The sequence below is a fragment of the Quercus suber genome, unplaced genomic scaffold (assembly GCF_002906115.3).
Source record: "Quercus suber isolate HL8 unplaced genomic scaffold, Cork oak 2.0 scaffold_485, whole genome shotgun sequence".
Classification (NCBI taxonomy): domain Eukaryota; kingdom Viridiplantae; phylum Streptophyta; class Magnoliopsida; order Fagales; family Fagaceae; genus Quercus; species Quercus suber.
In genome coordinates this window covers 387998-412355 of record NW_027069935.1, presented here as the reverse complement: position 1 = coordinate 412355, position 24358 = coordinate 387998, and the positions used below count along the sequence as shown (strand labels likewise).

General features: G+C 35.1%; 5 protein-coding genes across 5 annotated transcripts; all 5 read left to right on the top strand.

The window, feature by feature from the left end:
- Nucleotides 1-3705: 3705 nt before the first annotated feature.
- On the top strand, nt 3706-4388 carry LOC112031094 (uncharacterized). Its single transcript, XM_065762992.1, has 2 exons — nt 3706-3922; nt 3997-4388. The coding sequence occupies exons 1-2, from the start codon at nt 3706-3708 to the stop codon at nt 4386-4388; spliced, it is 609 nt and encodes a 202-aa protein (XP_065619064.1).
- A 2880-nt stretch (nt 4389-7268) lies between these two features.
- On the top strand, nt 7269-7742 carry LOC112031084 (uncharacterized). The gene has a single exon (XM_024063763.1). It carries the CDS (start codon nt 7269-7271, stop codon nt 7740-7742), a length of 474 nt encoding a protein of 157 aa, XP_023919531.1.
- Nucleotides 7743-9556: 1814 nt separating this feature from the next.
- On the top strand, nt 9557-9919 carry LOC112031085 (uncharacterized). The gene has a single exon (XM_024063764.1). The coding sequence runs from the start codon at nt 9557-9559 to the stop codon at nt 9917-9919; it is 363 nt and encodes a 120-aa protein (XP_023919532.1).
- A 3518-nt stretch (nt 9920-13437) lies between these two features.
- Nucleotides 13438-16284, top strand: LOC112031097 (fasciclin-like arabinogalactan protein 12). Its single transcript, XM_065762991.1, has 2 exons — nt 13438-14003; nt 16092-16284. The coding sequence occupies exons 1-2, from the start codon at nt 13438-13440 to the stop codon at nt 16282-16284; spliced, it is 759 nt and encodes a 252-aa protein (XP_065619063.1).
- Nucleotides 16285-21255: 4971 nt separating this feature from the next.
- On the top strand, nt 21256-22880 carry LOC112031096 (fasciclin-like arabinogalactan protein 12). Its single transcript, XM_024063777.2, has one exon. The coding sequence runs from the start codon at nt 21720-21722 to the stop codon at nt 22611-22613; it is 894 nt and encodes a 297-aa protein (XP_023919545.2). The 5' UTR covers nt 21256-21719; the 3' UTR covers nt 22614-22880.
- Nucleotides 22881-24358: the final 1478 nt, after the last annotated feature.

The following is a 24358-nucleotide window of genomic DNA, read 5'->3' as shown; positions in this document are numbered from 1 at the left end:
ACAAATTTGGAGTTTTTTCAAACTTTTTTGAAGCTATAGTTGGAGACCTTGTCCAAACAATAGATTTAGTTATAGAGGAAAGTTGCTGCATCAAATCAACCACGATTGATGATCTAAACCTTTGAGTGGAGATCTCAAAGTCATAAACTGGAGAGTTGGTGTGCAATAGTTTCACAGTAGAACAGTTTGAGGATTCGGAGCTGCATGCATGTGGTCATGTGAGTAAGTATTACATGAGGTAGCAGTAGATTTAGGGTTTAGTCTATTGAACAAACTTCTATTTTATTAGTAAAATGTTGTCTTGAGGATTGTTTAGGTTAAGTCCTCCTTAGTTTGTTTGTTTTTTATTTTTTATTTTTTTTTATTTTTTATTTATTTTATACTTTGAAACCATAGTTTCAAAAGTTTTCTTGGGTCATCGTTTTTTATGTTCATGTGATTTGTGAATGTTTGATGTTTGTTTGATTAAGATCTATTTCTTAATTAATTTAATTAATTATTTGGTTGATATTTGATAAAGCCCGAGACAATTGGGGTCTAAAACCCTAACAGAATATATGTTTAAAACATGGAATGAAAACCACAAAACCAAAATTATCACATCCAAGTCATGTGTCAAGAAAAGAAAAGGGTTTGAGGGTTGGCAAGATGTAGTCAATTTCAAAAGAAAATTTTAAAGTGGTTGGAAAAGATTAAGACTTGCAACAATTTGTAGAATCGAAGATGCCATTTTTCAAAAGTTTTATGAAGAAGTCAAAGAAAAGAAGATTGAGTTGATTGTAAGTAAAGACAACAATCAAGAGATGGTAACTATTGAGAATATTGTGGAAGATCAAGTTGAGGTCAAATATGAGGAAGAATCCATAACTCATAGTCCCTAGTTTTCGGTTGATTTGTTGAAGATGATTACAAAACTTCTTGATTTTATTGGAGTAGAAAATTTTAGTTTTATTATCAAGTGTTTGTTGATTGATGTTGCAAATAAATTGAAGATCAATGAGAAGAAATTTTATGGTACACTATTGAAGGAAGATTTCAGATCTTGACTATTAACACAATGACTAGTTTTTCCCAAGTAGAAGGATCTAATGTAGGACAAAATCTCCAAATTAATTTTGTAATTTCTTATTTTTGGTACTTTTATGTAATTTTTAGATTTTAGGGTTACAGTTATTATTTCCTTAATTTTAGGTGTCTTTAATGTTGTTTAGTCAAATTAGGGTTTTATACTCTGTCTAACCACCCTAAGTTTTCTTGCTGCCCTTGGTTTTACTTTTACTATTTAAAAGCATTGTAGTCTCCAAAAGTAATTTAGTTTTTTATATTAATAAAATTTCAGACATTTGTCTATTGCTTCTCTATGATGAATTCCAGAAATCTATCACTTTGTGAATTCGAGGTTTTCATTAAGAAGCTAACATGTTAGTTTCTTTTTATCCAAAAAACAATATGTTTGTTTTCTTAAAGCTTTCACGACATCAACAACAAAATAATAACCCTGGTCAAATTCAACTTTAGTCCACGAATTAGCTTAGTTTGACTCTATGGTTCAAGCCAGTTCAAAAGCTCAGTTCAATCTGTTAATGTGATCATGAATTGGATCAACCAAATTTTGTTTGGGTCATGTCTAAACTGTGCCGGGTTAGTGTGCTGACTTGTCAAATGATGTGGCATACATGACATTGCTGGCATAAGGCTTGGGATGATGTGGCACTATTTAGTGATCATATCTTGTTAGCATTGTGTGTCGTGTGTGTGCTAGCACGTGTCTCGAGCGTGGAGAGGCTTGAGCAATTTGAGTGGCATGTATGCTATGCGGAATTGGCGATCGAAATTTCAGGTGGCATGCCTATTGGTTGCGATTCCATCGCAGTTGGATATATCCAATGGTGGTTGCGGTGTGATAACAAAGATTGGTTTTGAGAGATGCAGTGTCTAGGTGTTAGCGGCAGTAACTCACTTCAGCATTGGATTTGATTTGATGACATGTTAAATACTAATGTCTTATTGTATTGAATCATATAATATATTGTACAAGGGATTGAGGGACTGACTTATATTGTATAAAATATATTACAAAGGGCTGATTTTATATAGACATAGTATATTTATACTACTATTTAAGGAGTTTTGTCTGTTTGAGATCCTCAATTTTGATATCCAAAATACTCTCAAATTCATCTGTTTCTAAGCCTTAAATCATAGGATTAGACATGTAAAATTAGTAATTGAAAAACTCCTAATTTTTAGTTAATTAAAAAAAAAAGTTTTTTTCTCTCACCTCCACAATTCTCTCTCACATTAATAGTCAAGCACTCATGCAACTTCTTCTTCAAATTAAAAAAAAAAAATAAAATAAAATAAAACTGTCATGAGTAAAACATGTAAATCCAAAAAATAAAAAATAAAAAGTCTCATCATACACACGAAGCGTGTGAGATGAGGCTAGTATGTTATAAAGGTAATAGAGTGCAACTTGAAAATAATGGGTTCGGTGTTGGTCTTGAGTTTGGTCTTGGCTTTGTTCACATTTTTCTTTTAACCAAAAAAAGAAAAAAAAAAATAGCAATAAAGTGCTGTACAAATTAAGTGTATTACAATAGCTCAATCTTCAATGGGCCAAAACCCGTTGGGCTTATATTCTATTATTCCAAACTCTCCTAGACCATGCTTTTGGTAGTTTAGGGCTTGTTTAATTGTGTTGTTTAAACAATAGTTTTCGTTGTTTAAATAACACAATATGCATTTTTACAACATTTTTTCACTACACGTATTTTCACAACACTTAAATAACGTTACTAGAACAACGTTACCAAACGGGCTCTTAGTCATTTTGTCACAGAGATGTACGGCCCAAATAGATGCAATTGGAACCAATTGAAGCAACCTCATCAACCCCGTTTGTTAAACTAGCACCAGAATTGTTTGCTCTTACATTTGGGTAGAGCTGAGCTTGTCTTGGTCAAGCCAGTGTTAGTGCAAGGCTGATAAAACATGGGGCATTGTAGCTGAGGTTTGGCAACTATCACAATAATAAATAAAATTGAAACTTTGATGTGTGGCTGGAGCTGAAGTGACCCTTAAGTAATTATTATTAAACTCTCATACTTTTTTTCTTATGGAAGAACCCTCATACTTTTACTACTTGAAAACTGCGAATATATATATATATATATATTAACTCAAAGGTTAGCCCATTATGTGTTTATTACTAATTGCAATCTGTTTGAGGGATTAACCCAAAAAGGGTAAGAAATTTGATACAAGAGTTTACTATCTTTTCTTTTCAACTTTCTTCATAAGCTTGTGGCAAATAATTGAGTTTCATGGCTAAGAACAATTATCTGTGATTGTGAAAGCAAAAGTTATGACAGGCATCTTTACTTTCCCGCACACACAATTGAGACCCCCTCTCCTTTTCCTACCTTCCCAAGACATATAAGCTGCAAACAATTAAGTTCTGTAACAAGACATTCCTCCACCTTTCCAAGACAGATAAGCTGCAAAGATCTAAGGTTTTGTAACTAGAGGTGTACCCTTTCACCTAATTGAACTGTCTCGAAGCCTTAATAAAAGCCCTCTCTTCCCTCCCACAAACACCAGACATATCAAACACTCCTCCAAGTGCAAGTGCAGCCGCCACTCTTGCATTTGAAAATATCCGAAGCAAAATTCAGTGCTCCACACAATAAATTAACTTCAAAGATGACAAAACAGGCTCTCTTCCCCCTCTCAATTTTACTTGTTTTTCTCTTACATTGCATCACAACTTTAGGCCAGCCCGCAGCAGCTCCAGTCCAGCCAGCAAATGCACCAGTTCAGCCTGCAAATGCTCCAGTCCAGCCTGCCACTCCACCAGTAGTTCAGCCTGCCAAGGCCCCAGCCCCAGTCCAGTCTGCCAAGGTCCCACCTACGAAGAAAGGTGTCCCGGATGTCACCAAAATCCTTTAAACACAGTAGTTACTCTGTCGAATTTCCAAACTCTGAGCAATCCAGTGCCCACAGAGGCCGGAGATGCCGGTGAGTTCCCACTAACCGTGACCACTGCTGGCAACCAAGTGAACATCTCTTCTGTTCTTGTTAATACCACGTTGGGTGGAACTGTGTATTCGGATAACCAGCTTGATATTTATCAAGTGGATCAAGTGCTTCTTCCTCTTGACATTTTTAATCCTAAGCCTAAGCATAATGCACCAGCCTCGGCACCAACACTGTCAAAGCCTAAGTCTTTGGACAATGGCGCTGGTGCAGATGCAGATGCAGACACTCCTTCTGTTGCTGCAAAAGTGGATGAGTCTGGAGCACTGAGTCTCAAGAGGCATAGAAATGGAATATTGATGTCCATTGGAGCTGCTCTGGTTGCATTCATTGTCACGAAGGGACTTTGATGGTGTAAATGTATTTGCTTGAAATTCTTAGGTGGGTTCCAACTGTTTCGTGCTGTATGATTTTGCTGAGTTGGGGTGAACGGTCGGAATCTACACCGAGTGCTTTCAAATGATTGCCATCTTTCCCTGTCCAATATCTATAATGCCAATTTGTGATGAGAACTACTGATGTCAGGGCTTTATCTTGATTGTTTATTTTTTATTTTTTTTTATTTTTTTATTTCTTGTTCTTGTCATTTTTATGTTCCAATTTCAATGTACTTGAGAATTTTCAAGACTTGTCTCCATTATTTGAATTCTTGTGATCGAATCTATTTTACATTTGCTTTTTTCGGTAGCAAAACTTTTTTTTAACTTCAACTACATGACCAACAAGTATCACGCCAACTATATCCAGCAGTCGCTACCCCACTAGCAAGGAAATGCTCCCATGGCAACACCCATCAATATACTCAAGACACACTCCTAAATACGAGAACATTCCATTCTTTGATGGGGATGATGAGTAAGTTAGATATTATTGATTGACTTTTGTTTTGGAAGAGTATTTTGATTATGAGTAATGCTATAGACAGATTATTTTACAACATTTTTACAAATGACTGATGTGGCAAATTCTTTCTAGTTCTAATATGGGTTCATTACTAATATGATATTTTTACTTACAATAAATATTTGGAAAATACTAAAGCCACATTAGCAGTTTGTAAAAATGTCATAAAATAATTTGTGTCTGTAACATTATCCTTTGATTATTGGGAAATCTATGATGAAGAAAAGGTCAAACTTGAGTCTAATAAATTGGAAGGAGAAGCAGAGGAATGGTGAGAAGACATCTAAATTGATAGAAATTGTTCAGGTAAGCATTCAATTTGCTCTTGGCAAATAATGAAAAAGGTTTTAGTTGATTTATGGTTTTCGCATTACTATTATGATATACTAAATTATGCAATTGTTAATTATAGATCTGCATATTAATATGAAAATGAGTATATGTTCAAAAGTTGAAATGCCAACCACAAAACCAAAATAAATTGAAGGTCGAAGAAAAGAAATTTTATGGTACACTATATGAAGGATACAAGTTTTAAAACAGAATCAAATTACTAAAGCATTTAAAGTTATATATATATATATATATATTAAGAGTGGAAGATTTTTGATGTCGACTATCAACTTGATGACGAGTTTTTTCCAAGTAGAAGGATCTGATGCAAGACAAAATCTTGAAATTAATTTTTGTAATTTCTTATTTTTGGCAATTTTATGTAATTTTCATATTTTTTGGATTAGAGTTATTATTTCCTTAATTTTAGGTGTCTTTAATGTTGTTTAGTCAAATTAGTGTTTTGTACTCTTTCCTAGCCTCCTTAAGTTTTCTAGTTGCACTAGGTTTTCCTTTTAATATTTAAACGCATTGTAGTTTCTAAAGGTAATTCAATTTTGAGATTAATAAAATTTTAGACTTTTGTCTATTACTTCTCTCTGATGGATTCCAGAAACCTATCATCATGTGAATTTGAGGTTTTCATTAAGAAGTTAATGTGTTTAGTTTCTTTTCATTCAGAAAGCAAAGTGTTTGTTTTCTTAAAGCTTCAGCGACATTAACAATAAAATTCAAACCATGATCAAATTCAAATCTAATCTACAAATGAAGTCAATTCGAGTTTATGATTCAAGCCAGTTCAAAAGCTCTGTTCGACAAATTAGGCTCCTGGGATTATCCTAGCACTTTGAGACTTCATCTCATTGGATGGAACAAAGTCACGAGGGATAAGGAGGAAGGAGGCTTAGGCATTCAAGCAGCGAAGCCGAAGAATATTGCCTTACTAGCTAAGCTGAATTGGAGGGTTAAAATTGAAAAAGCAGCGTTATGGGTTCGAGTTCTCTCCCACAAGTACCGAGGACAGAGAAGAAGCTCTCCAAACTTGCTTAATATTACCTCTTGCTCACCCACTTGGATTGGCATCAAGTTGGGTGAAGCTATTGTTAATAAGGGAGCCAAGTGGGTTGTTGGAAGTAATAGTGGCCTTTCTCTTTGGTTTGATAAATGGTTAGATATGGGTACTCTTAGAAGCTTCATTTTTGGTCCGTTAAACAAAGGTGAAGAGGAAATCCAATTGAAGGATGTGGCAAGGTTCTTTGGTTGGAACTGGGAGGGGTTGTCTTTTGTTCTTCCCAAACCAATTCTTTTAGATATGAAAGCCACCCCTATGCCTTTTTCCAGTCAAAGAGAGGACAGACTGTCGTGGGGTCCATCTCCCAATGGAGAATTCAAGCTAAAAAATGCTTATCATTTAGAAAATACCATTGATCCTAAGTCTATGAATTGGCCTTACAGCAAGGATTGGGTTTGGAAAGTTGCCGCCATTCTTGAAATAAAGTTTTTCCTTTGGCAATGCAGTCATCGTAGCATACCGGTTCATGCGATCCTAGCAGAAAGAGGTATTAACATTCCTCCTTTGTTTCCTATATGTAATGCAGCCCCTGAAACAATTATTCATGCTCTTAAAGATTGTCCTAAGGCCTAACTATTCTGGAATTCTTTCTTTCCTCCATGCTCTGCCGCTTCCTTTTTTGGTACTTAGTTTATGGTGTGGCTGAAAATTAATTGCAAGTCGATGAGGTAGTGTGGTGTTTCTGAATTAGATTGGGCTATTATCTTCCCATTGCAGTCTTTGTGCTTTGGTTAAACAGGAATAATATAGTTTTTGGAAAGTCTTCCACTCCAAAAGACTTGAAGGCCGAGACCCTAACAAAGGCTACTGAGATGGCATATCTAGGAATTTCCGAGAAACACGGGAAAGCTAGAACAAGAATTTAGGTTAGTGGCTACCCCCTCCAATCAATTGGTTGAAGTTAAACTCGGATGGTTCATCTATGGGAAACCCCGGGATGGATGGAGGAGGTGGGCTGATTCGCAATGAAAGTGGGGAATGGGTGAAAGGCTATGCAAGAGCTATTGACTATGCTACCAGCGTTGTAGTGGAGCTATGGGTGTTAAAAGATGGCATTCAGCTCTGTATATCCCTCAAAGTTCCAGCGCTTGTGGTTGAGCTCGATGCAAAATTGGTAGTTGATCTCTTGAAGAAAGATGTGGAAAATCTGAATGGTATTAGTGTCTTGGTTGCTAACTGTAGAGAAAGGCTGAAAGAGATTCCTTTGGTCTGTATTCAACACTGTTACAGAGAGGCGAACAAATGTACTGATGTGTTAGTACGTAGGGGAGCCACTCTGAAGCAGGATTTTACCATTTTTATGCATCCCCCATTTGATGTAGCTTTTCTTTTAAATTTAGATTTTGCTGGTTCTTGTTATTTTTGTGATGTAGCCTCTGGTTTAGAGGTCTCCTAGTTCTATTAATGCATATCCTCTTCACCAAAAAAAAAAAAAAAAAAAAAAAAAAAAATTATATATATATATATATATATTAAGAGTGGAAGATTTTTGATGTCGACTATCAACTTGATGACGAGTTTTTTCCAAGTAGAAGGATCTGATGCAAGACAAAATCTTGAAATTAATTTTTGTAATTTCTTATTTTTGGCAATTTTATGTAATTTTCATATTTTTTGGATTAGAGTTATTATTTCCTTAATTTTAGGTGTCTTTAATGTTGTTTAGTCAAATTAGTGTTTTGTAGTCTTTCCTAGCCTCCTTAAGTTTTCTAGTTGCACTAGGTTTTCCTTTTAATATTTAAATGCGTTGTAGTTTCTAAAGGTAATTCAATTTTGAGATTAATAAAATTTTAGACTTTTGTCTATTACTTCTCTCTGATGGATTCTAGAAACCTATCACCATGTGAATTCGAGGTTTTCATTAAGAAGTTAATGTGTTTAGTTTCTTTTCATTCAGAAAGCAAAGTGTTTGTTTTCTTAAAGCTTCAGCGACATCAACAATAAAATTCAAACCATGATCAAATTCAAATCTAATCTACAAATTAAGTCAGTTCGAGTTTATGATTCAAGCCAGTTCAAAAGCTCTGTTTGACAAATTAGGCTCCTGGGATTATCCTAGCACTTTGAGACTTCATCTCATTGGATGGAACAAAGTCACGAGGGATAAGGAGGAAGGAGGCTTAGGCATTCAAGCAGCGAAGCCAAAGAATACTGCCCTACTAGCTAAGCTGAATTGGAGGGTTAAAATTGAAAAAGCAGCGTTATGGGTTCGAGTTCTCTCCCACAAGTACCGAGGACAGAGAAGAAGCTCTCCAAACTTGCTTAATATTACCTCTTGCTCACCCACTTGGATTGGCATTAAGTTGGGTGAAGCTATTGTTAATAAGGGAGCCAAGTGGGTTGCTGGAAGTAATAGTGGCCTTTCTCTTTGGTTTGATAAATGGTTAGACATGGATACTCTTAGAAGCTTCATTTTTGGTCCGTTAAACAAAGGTGAAGAGAAAATCCAATTGAAGGATGTGGCAGGGTTCTTTGGTTGGAACTGGGAGGGGTTGTCTTTTGTTCTTCCCAAACCAATTCTTTTAGATATGAAAGCCACCCCTATGCCTTTTTCCAGTCAAAGAGAGGATAGACTGTTGTGGGGTCCATCTCCCAATGGAGAATTCAAGCTAAAAAATGCTTATCATTTAGAAAATACCATTGATCCTAAGTCTATGAATTGGCCTTACAGTGAGGATTAGGTTTGGAAAGTTGCTGCCATTCCTGAAATAAAGTTTTTCCTTTGGCAATGCAGTCATCGTAGCATACCGGTTCATGCGATCCTAGCTGAAAGAGGTATTAACATTCCTCCTTTGTTTCCCATATGTAATGCAGCCCCTGAAACAATTATTCATGCTCTTAAAGATTGTCCTAAGGCCCAACTGTTCTGGAATTCTTTCTCTCCTCCATGCTCTGCCGCTTTCTTTTTTGGTACTTAGTTTATGGTGTGGTTGAAAATTAATTGCAAGTCGATGAGGTAGTGTGGTGTTTCTGAATTAGATTGGGCTATTATCTTCCTATTGCGGTCTTTGTGCTTTGGTTAAACAGGAATAATATAGTTTTTGGAAAGTCTTCCACTCCAAAAGACTTGAAGGCCGAGACCCTAACAAAGGCTACTGAGATGGCATATCTAGGAATTTCCGAGAAACACAGGAAAGCTAGAACAAGAATTTAGGTTAGTGGCTACCCCCTCCAATCAATTGGTTGAAGTTAAACTTGGATGGTTCATCTATGGGAAACCCCGAGATGGATGGAGGAGGTGGGCTGATTCGCAATGAAAGTGGGGAATGGGTGAAAGGCTATGCAAGAGCTATTGGCTATGCTACCAGCGTTGCAGTGGAGCTGTGGGTGTTAAGAGATGGCATTCGGCTTTGTATATCCCTCAAAGTTCCAGCGCTTCTGATTGAGCTCGATGCAAAATTGGTTGTTGATCTCTTGAAGAAAGATGTGGAAAATCTGAATGGTATTAGTGTCTTAGTTGCTAACTGTAGAGAAGGGCTGAAGGAGATTCCTTTGGTCTGTATTCAACATTGTTACAGAGAGGCGAACAAATGTGCTGATGTGTTAGTACGTAGGGGAGCCACTCTGAAGTAGGATTTTACCATTTTTATGCATCCCCCATTTGATGTTGCTTTTCTTTTACATTTAGATTTTGCTGGTTCTTGTTATTTTTGTGATGTAGCCTCTGGTTTAGAGGTCTCCTAGTTCTATTAATGCATATCCTCTTCACCAAAAAAAAAAAAAAAAAATCTACTTCAAGAAAATAAGAAACAAAACACGTTTGTTTTTTAAAATAATCTTGAATCCACGGAGGTTTCTTGAATCCATAAGGAGAAAATTAAGGTTGTAGAATCCTCTAGAGAAACAATAGACAAAACTCTATATTTTTATTAAAATCAATAATACTAAAAAACGTTTATAGACTTAGAGGCTTATTTAAGTGCCTCATAAAACTTAAAAGATAAGAAAATATAATGCAAAATAAAACCTAATCAATTCCTAAAAAAAATAGGAACTAAATTTGACCCAAAAAAAAAAAAAAAATTAAAAACACCTAAAAACTTGGAAATGAATGTCCTAAACCTAAAATTACATAAAAATTCGAAAATTAACCTATTACAAAAATTAAATAGTATATTATGTCCTTCATCAAAACTCTTTGCATTTCCATTTACCATTTTCACTTTTATTCCTTTATATACGCATGCCCACAACGCTTCATGTTATCCTATCTCAAATACACCAAAACCAAAAACGATATCATTTATCTTCAACTTTTCAATGACACCTACATAACTCCAACATTGTCATATCATTTGATCCTAATCAGTATGAGTAGGCTGTGACCATGGGAGGAGGCTTGCAATTTTAATTCATTGACGATAGCTTACAATTTTGATGTTGAAGTTGGACATTATGGATTTTTTGAAGGTTGTCATTCGCTTTGAGTCTTTGAGATTTTGGTTTAGGAAAGTCAAAAATGTTTTTATTTATTTATTTATTTATTTATTTATTTATTTATAGAACTAAAGAGAAAGAGAAAGAAATCTTCTAATTGATTATTTATGAAGTTAACTTTTTTAACCAAAAAAAAACCCATAATTTGTGGTTTTCTTTGTAGGTTCTTTATTGTTATTTAGTGTAGTATGAGCCAAATTGATAAAAATAAAAATCGATGATAATTTCAAAGTATTATTTATTATTTTTTGTTTTTTTTTTTTTAAAGGATTTGGAAGTCCAACTAAAGACAATTAAATTTTGATAAATTGATATTTTTTTAGCGAATTTCTCACATTCTCTTTATGTTAATACTTACAAATAATTTATTTAATTTAATTGAAATAATGAATTGGGTGTTTGAATTTAGGGTTTTCATGTTTGGTTGTGAGAATAGAGTAGTTGAAGAAGAGTCTGGGAGGCTGCTTAAATTTATGTATTTTTCGGGTATAAAAGTATTTATTCTTTAAATTCTTATTTATAGATTTTAAAATAATTTAATCAGTTAAAATGATAAAGTCTACTTTTAATAGTAAATATTATAATATGTTATAATCTTATAGTGTTATACTATTTAAAATATATTGTGGGGCCCGTGAGCCTGATAGCCTCAGCCCATCGTGTAGCAGGCCCAAGGCCCGCGCCGAGGAATACTGACTATTCAAGGCTAAATTGGGGAAAGTCTCTTTTCCCAATCCACGCCGAGGACCTCCTCATCCTCGGCCTGACAAGGGTGATTTTCGGGAAAGACCAGGCCCAAAGTAAGCTGTCACCCTCGCATTTAATGCATTCACCTAACCCCCCTGGCCGCATTAATGGGGATATAACCCCTTAGCAGGGCAACGTTGATCAGAGTGAACCACTTGAGTACTGATAAGGCCTCTGATGGGACGGACGGCTAGAAGAGAGACAAATGGATGATCAACAGATAGAATAAGGAGATAGGAAGATGAAGACTATATAAGGAAAGCAAGTAAAGTAAAAGAGAGGAGGAGGAAAAAAGGGAAGAAAAAGGCATCCTCGGCCCATGGCCGAGGAACATCCTCCTAGTTGTATAGAAACTCTAAGTATCTTTTTATAAATGAAAGTTCATGCTTGATGAACGACGGCCAGTGCCTAAACCTTTAACCCACTATCTATAAATTTATTGTTTGGGCTTGTTGAGCTGAAAACCCATTCATATTCAGGGTCAATCCAAACTGAGTCCCTACATATATATATATATATATATGAATTAAGAAAATTAAGTTTCAAAGTACTCAATAATATTGTGGGCAAACTTAAATATTATACAACTAAATAAGTATTATATATAGGTTATAATATACATAAAAATTATTTCAAATAAAATTGTAAAATATCTGTGTATCGTGCAGTACATCATCTAGTACCATAAATATATTAAAAAAAAAAAAATCTAGTATTGTACAAAGGATTGACTTTATATAGACACAGTATATATGTTATATAAGCAATAGAGTGCGGTACAAATAAGTGAATTACAATAGTTCAATCTTCAATGGGCCTGAAGCCCGTTGGGCTATAGACGTAGATCGGTCCAAATAGATGTAATCGGACCAATTGAAGCAACCTCATCAACCCTGTTGCTAAACTGGCACTAGAATTGTTTGCTCTTACGTTTGGGTAGAAGTGGAACTGAGATTGTCTTTTTGTAAGAAACAAAGACACGCACAAAGAGAGAAAAATAAGTTCTAATACAAATGCACATTATAACTCTATTAAAAAGTCATGACAACTTTTACATGAGATTGTCTTGGTCAAGCCACAGTGTAGGTGCAAGGCTGATAAAACATGGGGCATTCTAGCTGAGGTTTGGCAACTGTCACAATAATAAATAAAATTGAAACTTTGATATGTAGCTGGAACTGAAGTGACCCTTAAGTAATTATTATTAAACTATTCAGCAAAAAAGTAATTATCATTAAACTCTCATACTCTTTTTTTATGGAAAAACCCCTCATACTTTACTACTTGAAAACTGCCAAATACGCATATTAACTCAAAGGTTAGCCCATTATGTGTTTATAACGGTTTGCAATCTGTTTGAGGAATTAACCAAAACAGGGTAAGAAATTAGATACAAGAGTTTACTATCTTTTCTTTTCAACTCCCTTCATAAAGCTTGTCGCAAATAATTGAGTTTCATGGCTAAGGACAATGATCTGTGATTGTGAAAGCAAAAGTTATGACAGGCATCTTCACTTTCTCGCCCACACAATTGAGACCCCCTCTCCTTTTCCTACATTCCCAAGAAAACTAGCTGCTAAAACAACAAAATCTCTCACTTTATCCATTTCCACCTTTCCCAGACAGATTAGCTGCAAAGTGCAAACAATTATGTTTTGTAACTAGACATTCCTCCACGTTTTCGAGACAGATAAGCTACAAAGAAATAAGGTTTTGTAACTACAGGTGTACCCTTTTACCTAATTGAATTGTCTCACAGCCCTAATAAAAGCCCTCTCTTCCCTCCTACAAACACCGGACATATCAAACACTCCTCCAACTGCAAGTGCAAGTACAAGCGCCACTCTTGCATTTGAAAATATCCCAAGCAAAGTTCAGTGCTCCACACAATAAAAATAACTTCAAAGATGACAAAACAGGTTCTCTTCTCCCTCTCAATTTTACTTGTATTTCTCTTACATTGCATCACAACTTTAGGCCAGCCCGCAGCAGCTCCAGTCCAGCCAGCAAATGCACCAGTTCAGCCTGCAAATGCTCCAGTCCAGCCTGCCACTCCACCAGTAATTCAGCCTGCCAAGGCCCCAGCCCCAGTCCAGTCTGCCAAGGTCCCACCTACGAAGAAAGGTGTCCCGGATGTCACCAAAATCCTTGGAAAGGCTGGTGCGTTCTCAGTCTTTATCCGCCTCTTAAAAAGTACCGGAGTGTCTGACCAATTATACGGCCAGCTCAACAATTCAAAAAATGGGTTTACCATCTTTGCTCCTACTGATGCTGCATTTTCCAGCCTCAAAGCGGGCACTATAAACTCTTTGTCCGACCTACAAAAGACCCAACTAGTACAATTTCACATCTTAAACACAGTAGTTACTCTGTCGAATTTCCAAACTCTGAGCAATCCAGTGCCCACAGAGGCCGGAGATGCCGGTGAGTTCCCACTAACCGTGACCACTGCTGGCAACCAAGTGAACATAAGGTAAAGGCACCAGCCTCGGCCCCAACATTGTCAAAGCCTAAGTCCTTGGACAGTGGTGCAGATGCAGATGCAGATGCAGACACTCCGTCTGTTGCTGCAAAAGTGGATGCGTCTGGAGCACTGAGTCTCAAGAGGCATGGAAATGGAATATTGATGTCCATTGGAGTTGCTTTTGTTGCATTCATTGTCACTAGGGGACTTTGGTGGTGTTAATTTACTTGTTTGATACTCTTAGATGGGTTCCAATTGTCTCGTGCAGTATGACTCTGCTGAGTTGGGGTGAGCGATCGTAATCTACACCGACTGCTGTCAAATAATTGCTATCTTTCCCTGTCTGATATGTATAATGCCAATTTGTGATGAGAACTATTGATGTTAAGGGTTTATTTTAATTTTTAATTTTTTGTTCTTGTCTTTTTTTAAGTTCCAATTTCTATGTCCTACAGAATTTTCAAGGATTTTTCAAGACTTATGTCTCTGAGACTGAGAGCATTATTTGAATTGTTGTGATCAAGGGTCTATTTGGAATTTGCACTTATTTTTCTGAAACATAATTTTTTTTTTACTGAAAGTACCGTAGATAAAAGTAAATGTTAGTTAAAATTAAATGTTAGTTAAAATAGTACAATAGAATCTATAAATAGTACCAAAAAGTGCAGTGAGACTATGAAATAGTACAAAAAATAAACTAAATAGTAAAATAAGTTGGCAAAAAGTAAGTTGGCCAAACAAACAATAAATCTATTTACATTTTCTGGTTTTGGTAGCAATCCTTACACACACACACACACACATATAGGACTTGCATTTCGGTAGCAATCCTTTGTTTCGAACTTTCATAAATTTTTGTGTAAGATAGTTTTTCCCGTTTTTCGCATTTTACAATGTTAGCTAGCATTAGAAAAAATGAGTCAAATGATAATTATTTTTGGTCAACATAAAAAAGTATATTTTATTTTTAGAGGTTGTTTTTCACTAATTTTTTAGAAAACAACTTTATCATATGACAGACTAAATTAAATAAGAGAAGTTAGAATATAATTTCTTTTTTACATATTTAAGGTTGCTACCTAAGATAAGAAAATGAGATGTTTGTATAGAAAATACATTTTGGAAAATGACTAGGTTTCTAGAAAACTTTAACGCCAAATAGAGATAAAAATTATATACTCAGAAAATAACTCTTTTTTTTTTTTTTTTGGTATTTGGTTGTGACCCTAAGAATAAGTTGGAAAAATGTTTTCTGCTGGCTCGTATGTAAAATTAGTTCTATATTTTCTGCAAATTCAAATATAAGATGCACAAAAAATGTCAATAACAATATGAATATTAGTTTGAGCAACTAGAAAACCAACCTAAAAATTAGTTTCCCTTTTGATTTGACCTCTTGTTGTGCTAGTTTTGCTTGTGTCTAGGTCCATGGATGAGTTGCTACTAATTGGATTTATAGGTGTGATTAGCTACCTATTGTTTAATTACCAGTTTCAATGCTAGAAGGTGTGAAGTCTCCTAATCTAGCTTAAGGAATAAATGTCTACGAACCAAATTGGTTCATGAATCCTATACGTGCGGGGAAGGCCTTAGGCACTTTACGTAATTATATTGCATGTCCTCTTTATTTTTTGTACTTATTTTATTTGCAATATTGGTTATGTTACAGTTGCTAATCAATTTTTCATCCAAAGAATAATTGATTAACTAATCCACTTGGCTTAATTAACTAAAAGAAAATCAATGGGGGGTCAAAAACTTCTCACCCTATTTCTTTTACGTCTATTTTATTAGACAACATTAGATATAGTTGTAGAGAAGGAAAATTCCCGACCTATCACAAGCTGACACGTCACACTACCAAGTCCACAAAATGCAGCAAATTACAAAGCGCCACATGCTACTGCTAGGTTTTACTATTGCTATTCAGAAGCCAACAGAAATTCGCCAAGTGTCATACAAAACCAATCATGCATCAGCTCGTGTAGGCGATGACATAAGCAACCTCACACGTGTAAGCGATGACACAATCATTCCAGCATGTGCAAGCGATGACATAAGCAGACCAATCAAGCTCTGCCATGTGTCACCAATCAGACTCCGCCACGTGTCGCTTACCTACCCCAAAACTCCTATAAATAGAAGCCTTCCTAAGCCATTTGGTTCTGTTGCTGCAAAAGTGGATGCGTCTGGAGCACTGAGTCTCAAGAGGCATGGAAATGGAATATTGATGTCCATTGGAGTTGCTTTTGTTGCATTCATTGTCACTAGGGGACTTTGGTGGTGTTAATTTACTTGTTTGATACTCTTAGATGGGTTCCAATTGTCTCGTGCAGTATGACTCTGCTGAGTTGGGGTGAGCGATCGTAATCTACACCGATTGCTGTCAAATAATTGCTATCTTTCCCTGTCTGATATATATAATGCCAATTTGTGATGAGAACTATTGATGTTAAGGGTTTATTTTAATTTTTAATTTTTTGTTCTTGTCTTTTTTTAAGTTCCAATTTCTATGTCCTACAAAATTTTCAAGGATTTTTCAAGACTTATGTCTCTGAGACTGAGAGCATTATTTGAATGGTTGTGATCAAGGGTCTATTTGGGATTTGCACTTATTTTGCTGAAACATAATTTTTTTTTTACTGAAAGTACCGTAGATAAAAGTAAATATTAGTTAAAATAGTACCAGTAGAATCCATGAATAGTACCAAAAAGTGCAGTGAGACTATGAAATAGTACAAAAAATAAGCTGACTAGTAAAATAAGTTGGCAAAAAGTAAGTTGGCCAAACAAACAATAAATCTATTTACATTTTCTGGTTTCGGTAGCAATCCTTATATATACACACACACACACACATATAGGACTTGCATCTGGTTTCGGTAGCAATCCTTACACACACACACACACACACACACACATAGGACTTGCATTTCGGTAGCAGTCCTTTGTTTCGAACTTTCATAAATTTTTGTGTAAGATAGTTTTTCCCGTTTTCCACATTTTACAATGTTAGCTAGCATTAGAAAAAATGAGTCAAATGATAATTATTTTTGGTCAACATAAAAAAGTATATTTTATTTTTAGAGGTTGTTTTTCACTAATTTTTTAGAAAACAACTTTATCTAATGACAGACTAAATTAAATAAGAGAAGTTAGAATATAATTTCTTTTTTACATATTTAAGGTTGCTACCTAAGATAAAAAAATGAGATGTTTGTATAGAAAATACATTTTGGAAAATGACTAGGTTTCTAGAAAACTTTAACGCCAAATAGAGATAAAAATTATATACTCAGAAAATAACTCTTTTTTTTTTTTGGTNGCCCCAAAGAACTTCCACCACAAATCCAAGAACACGAAGAACACACGAAGAACACGAAGAACACGAAGAACAAAGGATTTCTAACAAGCTCATAGCCAGAGATTCATTGTAATTCTGTTTCAACAATCTTCGATCCATCCCTCAACCAAATTGAAGGATATTTTGGGTTCTAGTCACAATCACATTACCACAAATCCAAATCAATAAGTCTTGCAAGGAGATCGAATCAGAGGATAACTCTTTTGTAATCACAGAGAATTATACCACAATCATCAATACAAATTCGCATTTGTACAACTATTTTTACTTGTTTGATTTATTTCGAACTAGAAATTTAGTCGTCTACAATAGTATAATGGGTTCAGCTGCTTAGACAACATTCTCTTAGACTGGGGCTTGTGAGAACAAAGACCTGAGGCAACAATATGCTCCTTCTTAACCGGTGAAAAGAATTGAAGCAATTCCACGGTAGCGAATTTCAAGTTAAATATTTAACTGTTAACACTATTTCCCTTAACTTAGGTACTTACGTGGGGTTGTTACTTATTTAATTTATATATATATATAAATAAAAAAACAAAAAAAAAAAAAAAAACTTAGAAATCTCAAATATAAAGTTTATAAATAAATAATAAGAAATTACAAGACATGTCAAAATAAACCAAATTATATGAATTTGGTCCTAACTACAATCCGGTCAAAGAAAAAAACAAAACCATATAATAGAAAACCCTTTTTATCATATAATAGAAGAACAAAACCAATAAAAACAGAAAAATAAAATAGAAACAACCCCAGGCATGAATTGTTTGCATAATAAAAAATGACAACTGTGGTAGTGCAACCCACAATGGTATGACAATTGTTGGGTTTGGACCCCCAATTAATTTGTATGATACTTTGGTATAGGTCACAATGGGAGGTCCTAAGAAGAGTAGGGCTGATAGATGGTGGTTCGGAAAGGTTATAGGGTGATTGTACACTGTCAATTGGACTTCCTGAGGAGGTTCTTAGGTGGCCGAGGTACCCTTAAAGTGACCTGAGCTAGACTATTTCTTCCCAAATATTATGTGACAGTGTGTTTTGTCTTCCCAAAAAAATGTTCCAACCCCTTTCCTTCTTGAGCCTCTTCTCTTTAGTAGATTGGTAATAATAAAAATATTCCACCTATGCGTAAGCCTCCCCTTTTGTAAGATCTGAGTGGCCCTTTGAGTCTAGGCTACTATTCTAGTATATCCAATCTCACATCGAGATAGTGGGCATACTACAATGATTTCCTAACAACTTGAACTTGGTATCGAGACCCGTGCTTGGATCACGAACTCCTCCAAAGTATTATTTCTCATTGGTAATATTTCCCCTCCTTGGAAAGTAGGTGGGGCCTGTCTGGATCCCATCCAGTCACTTGGTAACTTACACGTGGTTTAGTTCAGACCTTGTACAAGCAAATTGAGCCAGGGGTTGATGGGCCTCGGCCCAAGAAATAAAAATACACAATGCCACCTATTTTAACATGCATGGATATAATTGAAAATGCATGAACATATAAGAATATGAAAATGCACAAACTAGATATTGTTTCTCACATGACTTGTGATTATAATTCACATGTAATTCTAAAAATAATCATTGAATATCAAATCTAGAAATTTGATATTCTAACATTTTTTCTCATTCTTTTATGCGAAGCAGGATTGAAAACAAATATGTTGGTTCGGTTGCACAATTTGATGCATAAATGAGTGGCAAATCTTTGAACATTGCAAGTACGATTCTCTTGACTGCAAATTTGATTACCATAGACACACAAGTTTCAGTGGCCGTTTTAGGATTTGTTTTAGGGGGGTCAGTAAGAAGATGAATTTTACGGGTTACGTGGTTTCTTTTTTACAAATTTGTCCGTAGTTCCCGTACGTATTAGCAAGAAAATAAAAAATGATAAGTGCTACATCCATAACACTTTCATAACAAATCTTAGGTGATAAAATGATATTGGTTCTACTTTAAATTAACTACTGAAATTTTTTTTTTTTTTGCTTATCATTAACAGCAAGTAACAATTTACCACTTATGATTTGTTGTAAAAATGTTGTGAATATAACATTTCTCTTAAGATAAATTATAAGTTTATTAGACACATTGTTTATTAATACAATGAACATATTAATTATTTTTTCTAAGATTAAATCTTGGAAATTGTCTATTGTTTCCAAATACAATAAATATATTAATTATTGTTGTAAGTGAATTGCAAACAAGATCTAATACGATAAAATTTTATATATTAATTTATTTCAAATTTGTTAATATCAAAATTTTTTTTTTCTAAGGTTTAAGATGAACAAATTTTTGTTCTTGGACTTATCATTTTTTTCCCCATAGATTTTAGATCAAATTGGTTTGTTGTTAGGTTTTGTCTTGTGTTAAAAGACCAAGATATTGTTAAGATGATCATATTCAAGTTTATTTTAGTTGGGTCTAAAAAAAATTAGGTTCAAATTGTTTAAATTTTATTTTAGGAGAGTCAATTTTATTTTGAAATTTTTTAAAAATTAAATATAATAATAGTTTTAGTTGTCATAGAAGTCAGGTCTGAGCGCAATGAAAAGTGTCTTCCATCAAAAGTGATAGGTTGTGAATTTGAGACCAAGACTCAACCTTTAAATTAAAGGGGTAAAGTTGTCTACCAATTGTTAATAGTCATTCCATGACAAATTTTATAGTTTGACAAAACAGCTAAGCTCAATTGCTTAGCGGATTTGATCAACGTATCTTATCAATTGTATTTTGCTTTGTTGCATGAACCAAGCCCATGCAAAGAGTTGGGAAATTGAGTGGGAATGGTTTGGTGGGTTTGGGTTAGTTCCTATTAGACACTTTATATGATCCCAGTCCATATGTGCCACAAAGCAGGCTAGGGACGCTGGGGGCACTTAAGGCCTATGAAGGAGGTCCAATATCAAAAATTTCTACCCCAGAATTGACTCCATGCTTTGGCTTACTATGACCTTAATTTTTGGCCTAGCTCCATTTTCCACACCAAAGCATAGCTGCCTAGCCCGCTCAGCCACCCAAATGTAGTTTTCCAAGGCCTGCAAAGACCAGAAACAGTAGCAACACAGAGGAAGCAACTTTATTTCCAAAATCATGTAAAAAGTAGCCAAACCCTCTCTTAAGCATAAAACATAATACACCAAATCATAGAAATAACATTTAAAAGGTCCAAGGCCTTCTTCCCAACTAAAAACTTTGGTCACAAACATCTCCTAAAACTTGATATAAATATTCATCATTGGCTCATAAGAGAGGGAAGAACGTTTTCCCTACAAAACACAAAACTCTGATACAAAAGCCCAGTCAGCTACCAAGTTTTTGGACAATTCGGAAGTCTGGAGGTGGAAATACTGGTATAGGGGAACTCTCCATTTCTTACTCATGACTTCTCTTAATTTCCCCATTTCATTGACTGCGGGTTGTAATTTTGGTTTTTGGACGATTCGAAAGCCTGGAGGTGGAAATACTAGTGTAGGGAAACTCTCCTTTTCTTACTCGGGACCTCTCTTAATTTCCCCCCCTCATTGATTGCGGGTTGAAATTTTGAACACATATATATATATATATATATATATTTGCTCTTTCTTGTGTTTCACTTTGTTTTGGTTTTTCTTTCTATAAAGCACCATTAGTCTTTATGTACTCTGCATTGTGAATTTTGGGCTTGACTTATCAATAACAGACGAAGTTAATGAACCCAAGGGGAGTTTTTGGGCTCATTTTACAATCTTGACCTTAAAAAAAAAAAAAAAAAAAAAATACCAATCTGTAATTTGGATTAAAGTAAAAACATTTAAACATATATATATATATATATATATATATATTTTCTTGAACACACTCATAATATGTAGGTCCTTACATCTATCCTTAAACATGGTATACATTTTCGGACTTTAGGTAAAGCTAAATAAGCCTCAGCATCTGATTGCTAAGTCTCTTTTCTCGCATCACATCTACCCTAATTTTGTTCAGTCTGTGAAAGCTAAACAATCAAATGATTCATATACATCTTTTTCTGCCTGTACACCCAATCAATTGAGATCTCCTCTCTCTTTCCTGCCTTGCCAAGCGAACTAGTTGCTAAAGCAACAAAATATCTCTTTCTATTCATTAATCCCTCCACCTTTGTAAGACAGATCAGCTGCAAACAACTAAAGTTTCGTAACTAGAAAGTGTACCGTCTCACCTAATTGCACTGTCTCCAGCCTTAATAAAAGCCCTCTCTTCCCTCCAACACGTATCAAACATAAAAACACACTCCAGCAAGTACAAGTGCAAGCAAAACATCCCAACTCCCAAGCAAAACACAGTATTAGCCTCCACGCAATAAAATAACTTCAAAGATGACAAAACAACGGGTTCTTTTCTCCCTCTCAATTTTACTTGTATTTCTCTTACATTGCAACACAACCTTAGGCCAGCCAGCCGCAGCTCCAGCCCAGCCAGCAAATGCACCAGTCCAGCCTGCAAATGCTCCAGTCCAGCCCGCCACTCCGCCAGTAGTTCAGCCTGCCAAGGCCCCAGCCCCAGTCCAATCTGCCAAGGTCCCACCAACACAGAAAGGTGTCCCTGATGTCACCAAAATCCTTGGAAAGGCCGGTGGGTTCTCAGTCTTTATTCGCCTCCTAAAAAGTACCGGAGTTTCTGACCAATTATACGGCCAGCTTAACAATTCAAATAATGGGTTTACTATCTTTGCTCCCACTGATGCTGCATTTTCGAGCCTCAAAGCGGGCACTATAAACTCTTTGTCCGACCTACAAAAGACCCAACTAGTACAATTTCACATATTAAACACAGTTGTTACACTGTCAAATTTCCAAACTCTGAGCAATCCAGTGCCCACAGAGGCTGGAGATACCAGTGCCAGTGAGTTCCCACTAACCGTGATCACTGCTGGCAACCAAGTGAACATCTCTACTGGTCTTGTTAATACCACGTTGGGTGGAACTGTGTATTCGGATAACCAGCTTGATATATATCAAGTGGAGAAAGTGCTTCTTCCTCTTGACATTTTTAATCCTAAGCCTAAGCATAAGGCACCAGCCTCGGCACCAACATTGTCAACGCCTAAGACTACGGACAATGGTGATGAGGATTCTCAGTTTGTTCCTACCGAAGTGGATGAGTCTAGTGCAGTAAGTCTCAGCGGGCATGGAATGTTGGTGTCCATTGAAGTTACCTTGGTCGCATTCATTCTCACGGAGGGACTTCATGGTGTATATGTACCTGCTTAATATTCTTAGGTGGCTTCCAATTTTCTAGTGCCGCGTGATTTTGCTGAGTTTGAGTGAACGGTCGAAATCGATTCTGAGCGCTTTGAAATAATTTTCATCTTTTCCTTTGCAATATGTATTAATGCCAATCTCTGATGAGAATTTATCTTGTTTTTATTTTTATTTTTAAAAATGTTTGTTATTTTTCATTTTCAAGTTCCAATTTCTATGTACTCGAGAGTCTTTTTTTTATTAATGATTTCCAGACTTGTTCCTTTGAGCTCCAAATGCATTTCATGTTTGAAAATATTATCAGTCGTCTTTTAGAAAATATTATCTAGAAAATTGACTCCTCCTTCAAAACATTTTTTCTTCAAAAACTAACACCAAATGATACCAATCTATGAGTAGAACTCACGACTAAAAACCAGCTTACACAAAAGGGTTTTCTATCACTTCTCTCTATCTTATTTCTCTCTTAATAGTTCTCATTTTCTAAGGATTCCCAATTGATGTCTTTAATAAGGATATAGGGGTTATTTATAGTGAAAACTAGCATTGCTTGAAAAAGGTCGGCATTGAAACTACGACTGCTTTTTCATTACGTTTCTCTTCCTTAACAAGTGAAGAGAAGATATCCACTAGCTGTGAATCTTGAGGTGTAGATTATCCATCGATAATCGATGCCCTATAAGCCAAGAGACTTTTTATTTTTTTAATGAAAAAAATGGGTGAGCGGGGGCGACCATTGTGGCAAACTCCCATAGTTACTACTGTTTGAAATGACAACAGATCTTATCCTAGCCCATGAGAAATGTAGTACCCTTGGGCTAGCTGCAAGATGGAGTTCCCACGTTGTGCATACTCCAAGAGACTTAAAATGGAGTTACCACATAAATTAATTTTTTTTTTAAAAGGTGAAAACTAAGAAAATCTCAAAAAGTTACATTTTTAGAGTTGAATAATGAAGATTACATACATCATTTGGTAAAAAAATATGTACACAACTTTAGTCCCAAATACAATCTAAAATAGAGAGAAATTACATTTTATTTATTTATTTCCTAGTTACATTTTGAAACATAAAAAAAAAAAAGTGCATAAAAAAATTAACCTACATTTCAAAGATTAAGTTTGGGAGTTATATATATAACTAGGTGAGAAGGTGTTTGACACCCATAACACCCAACCTAAGTTGGTCACCTATGGTACAATGGCCAATATAAACAAATTCACTAAATTGTCACACAATTTAAGTAATAAAAATATCAAAACAGAAATTTTATAGAAAATCCATCACTGTGTACTAATGTATTCAAGAATAATAACTAATAAGTCAATCACATTAATTAGTCATTAGAACACTAGCATCAGGTATGCCAAATGCCAAATATTTGGTATTTAACACACTGAAAAACATCTCACATGAGATATTCTAAATGCCAAAATATTTGGTATGAATGAACAGTACAATCTTAAATTTGGAAGCACGCTGTTCACAAATTGTAAAATTTTTATATTTTTTTTTATTTTTTTATTCACTGGTGGGCTCTCTCTCTCTCTCTCTCTCTCTCTCTCTCTCTCTCTCTCTCTCTCTCTCTTAAATACACAAAATTATTGTTTCTTAATATATTAAGATGAAATCATCTACCAAAAAAAAAAAATTAATACCAGGGTAACCATCTTTTATTATTATTATTATTATTATTATATTATTATTTTAGTTAGAGCATTTACAATAGTGCTGCTAAAAATTTAGATTTTAA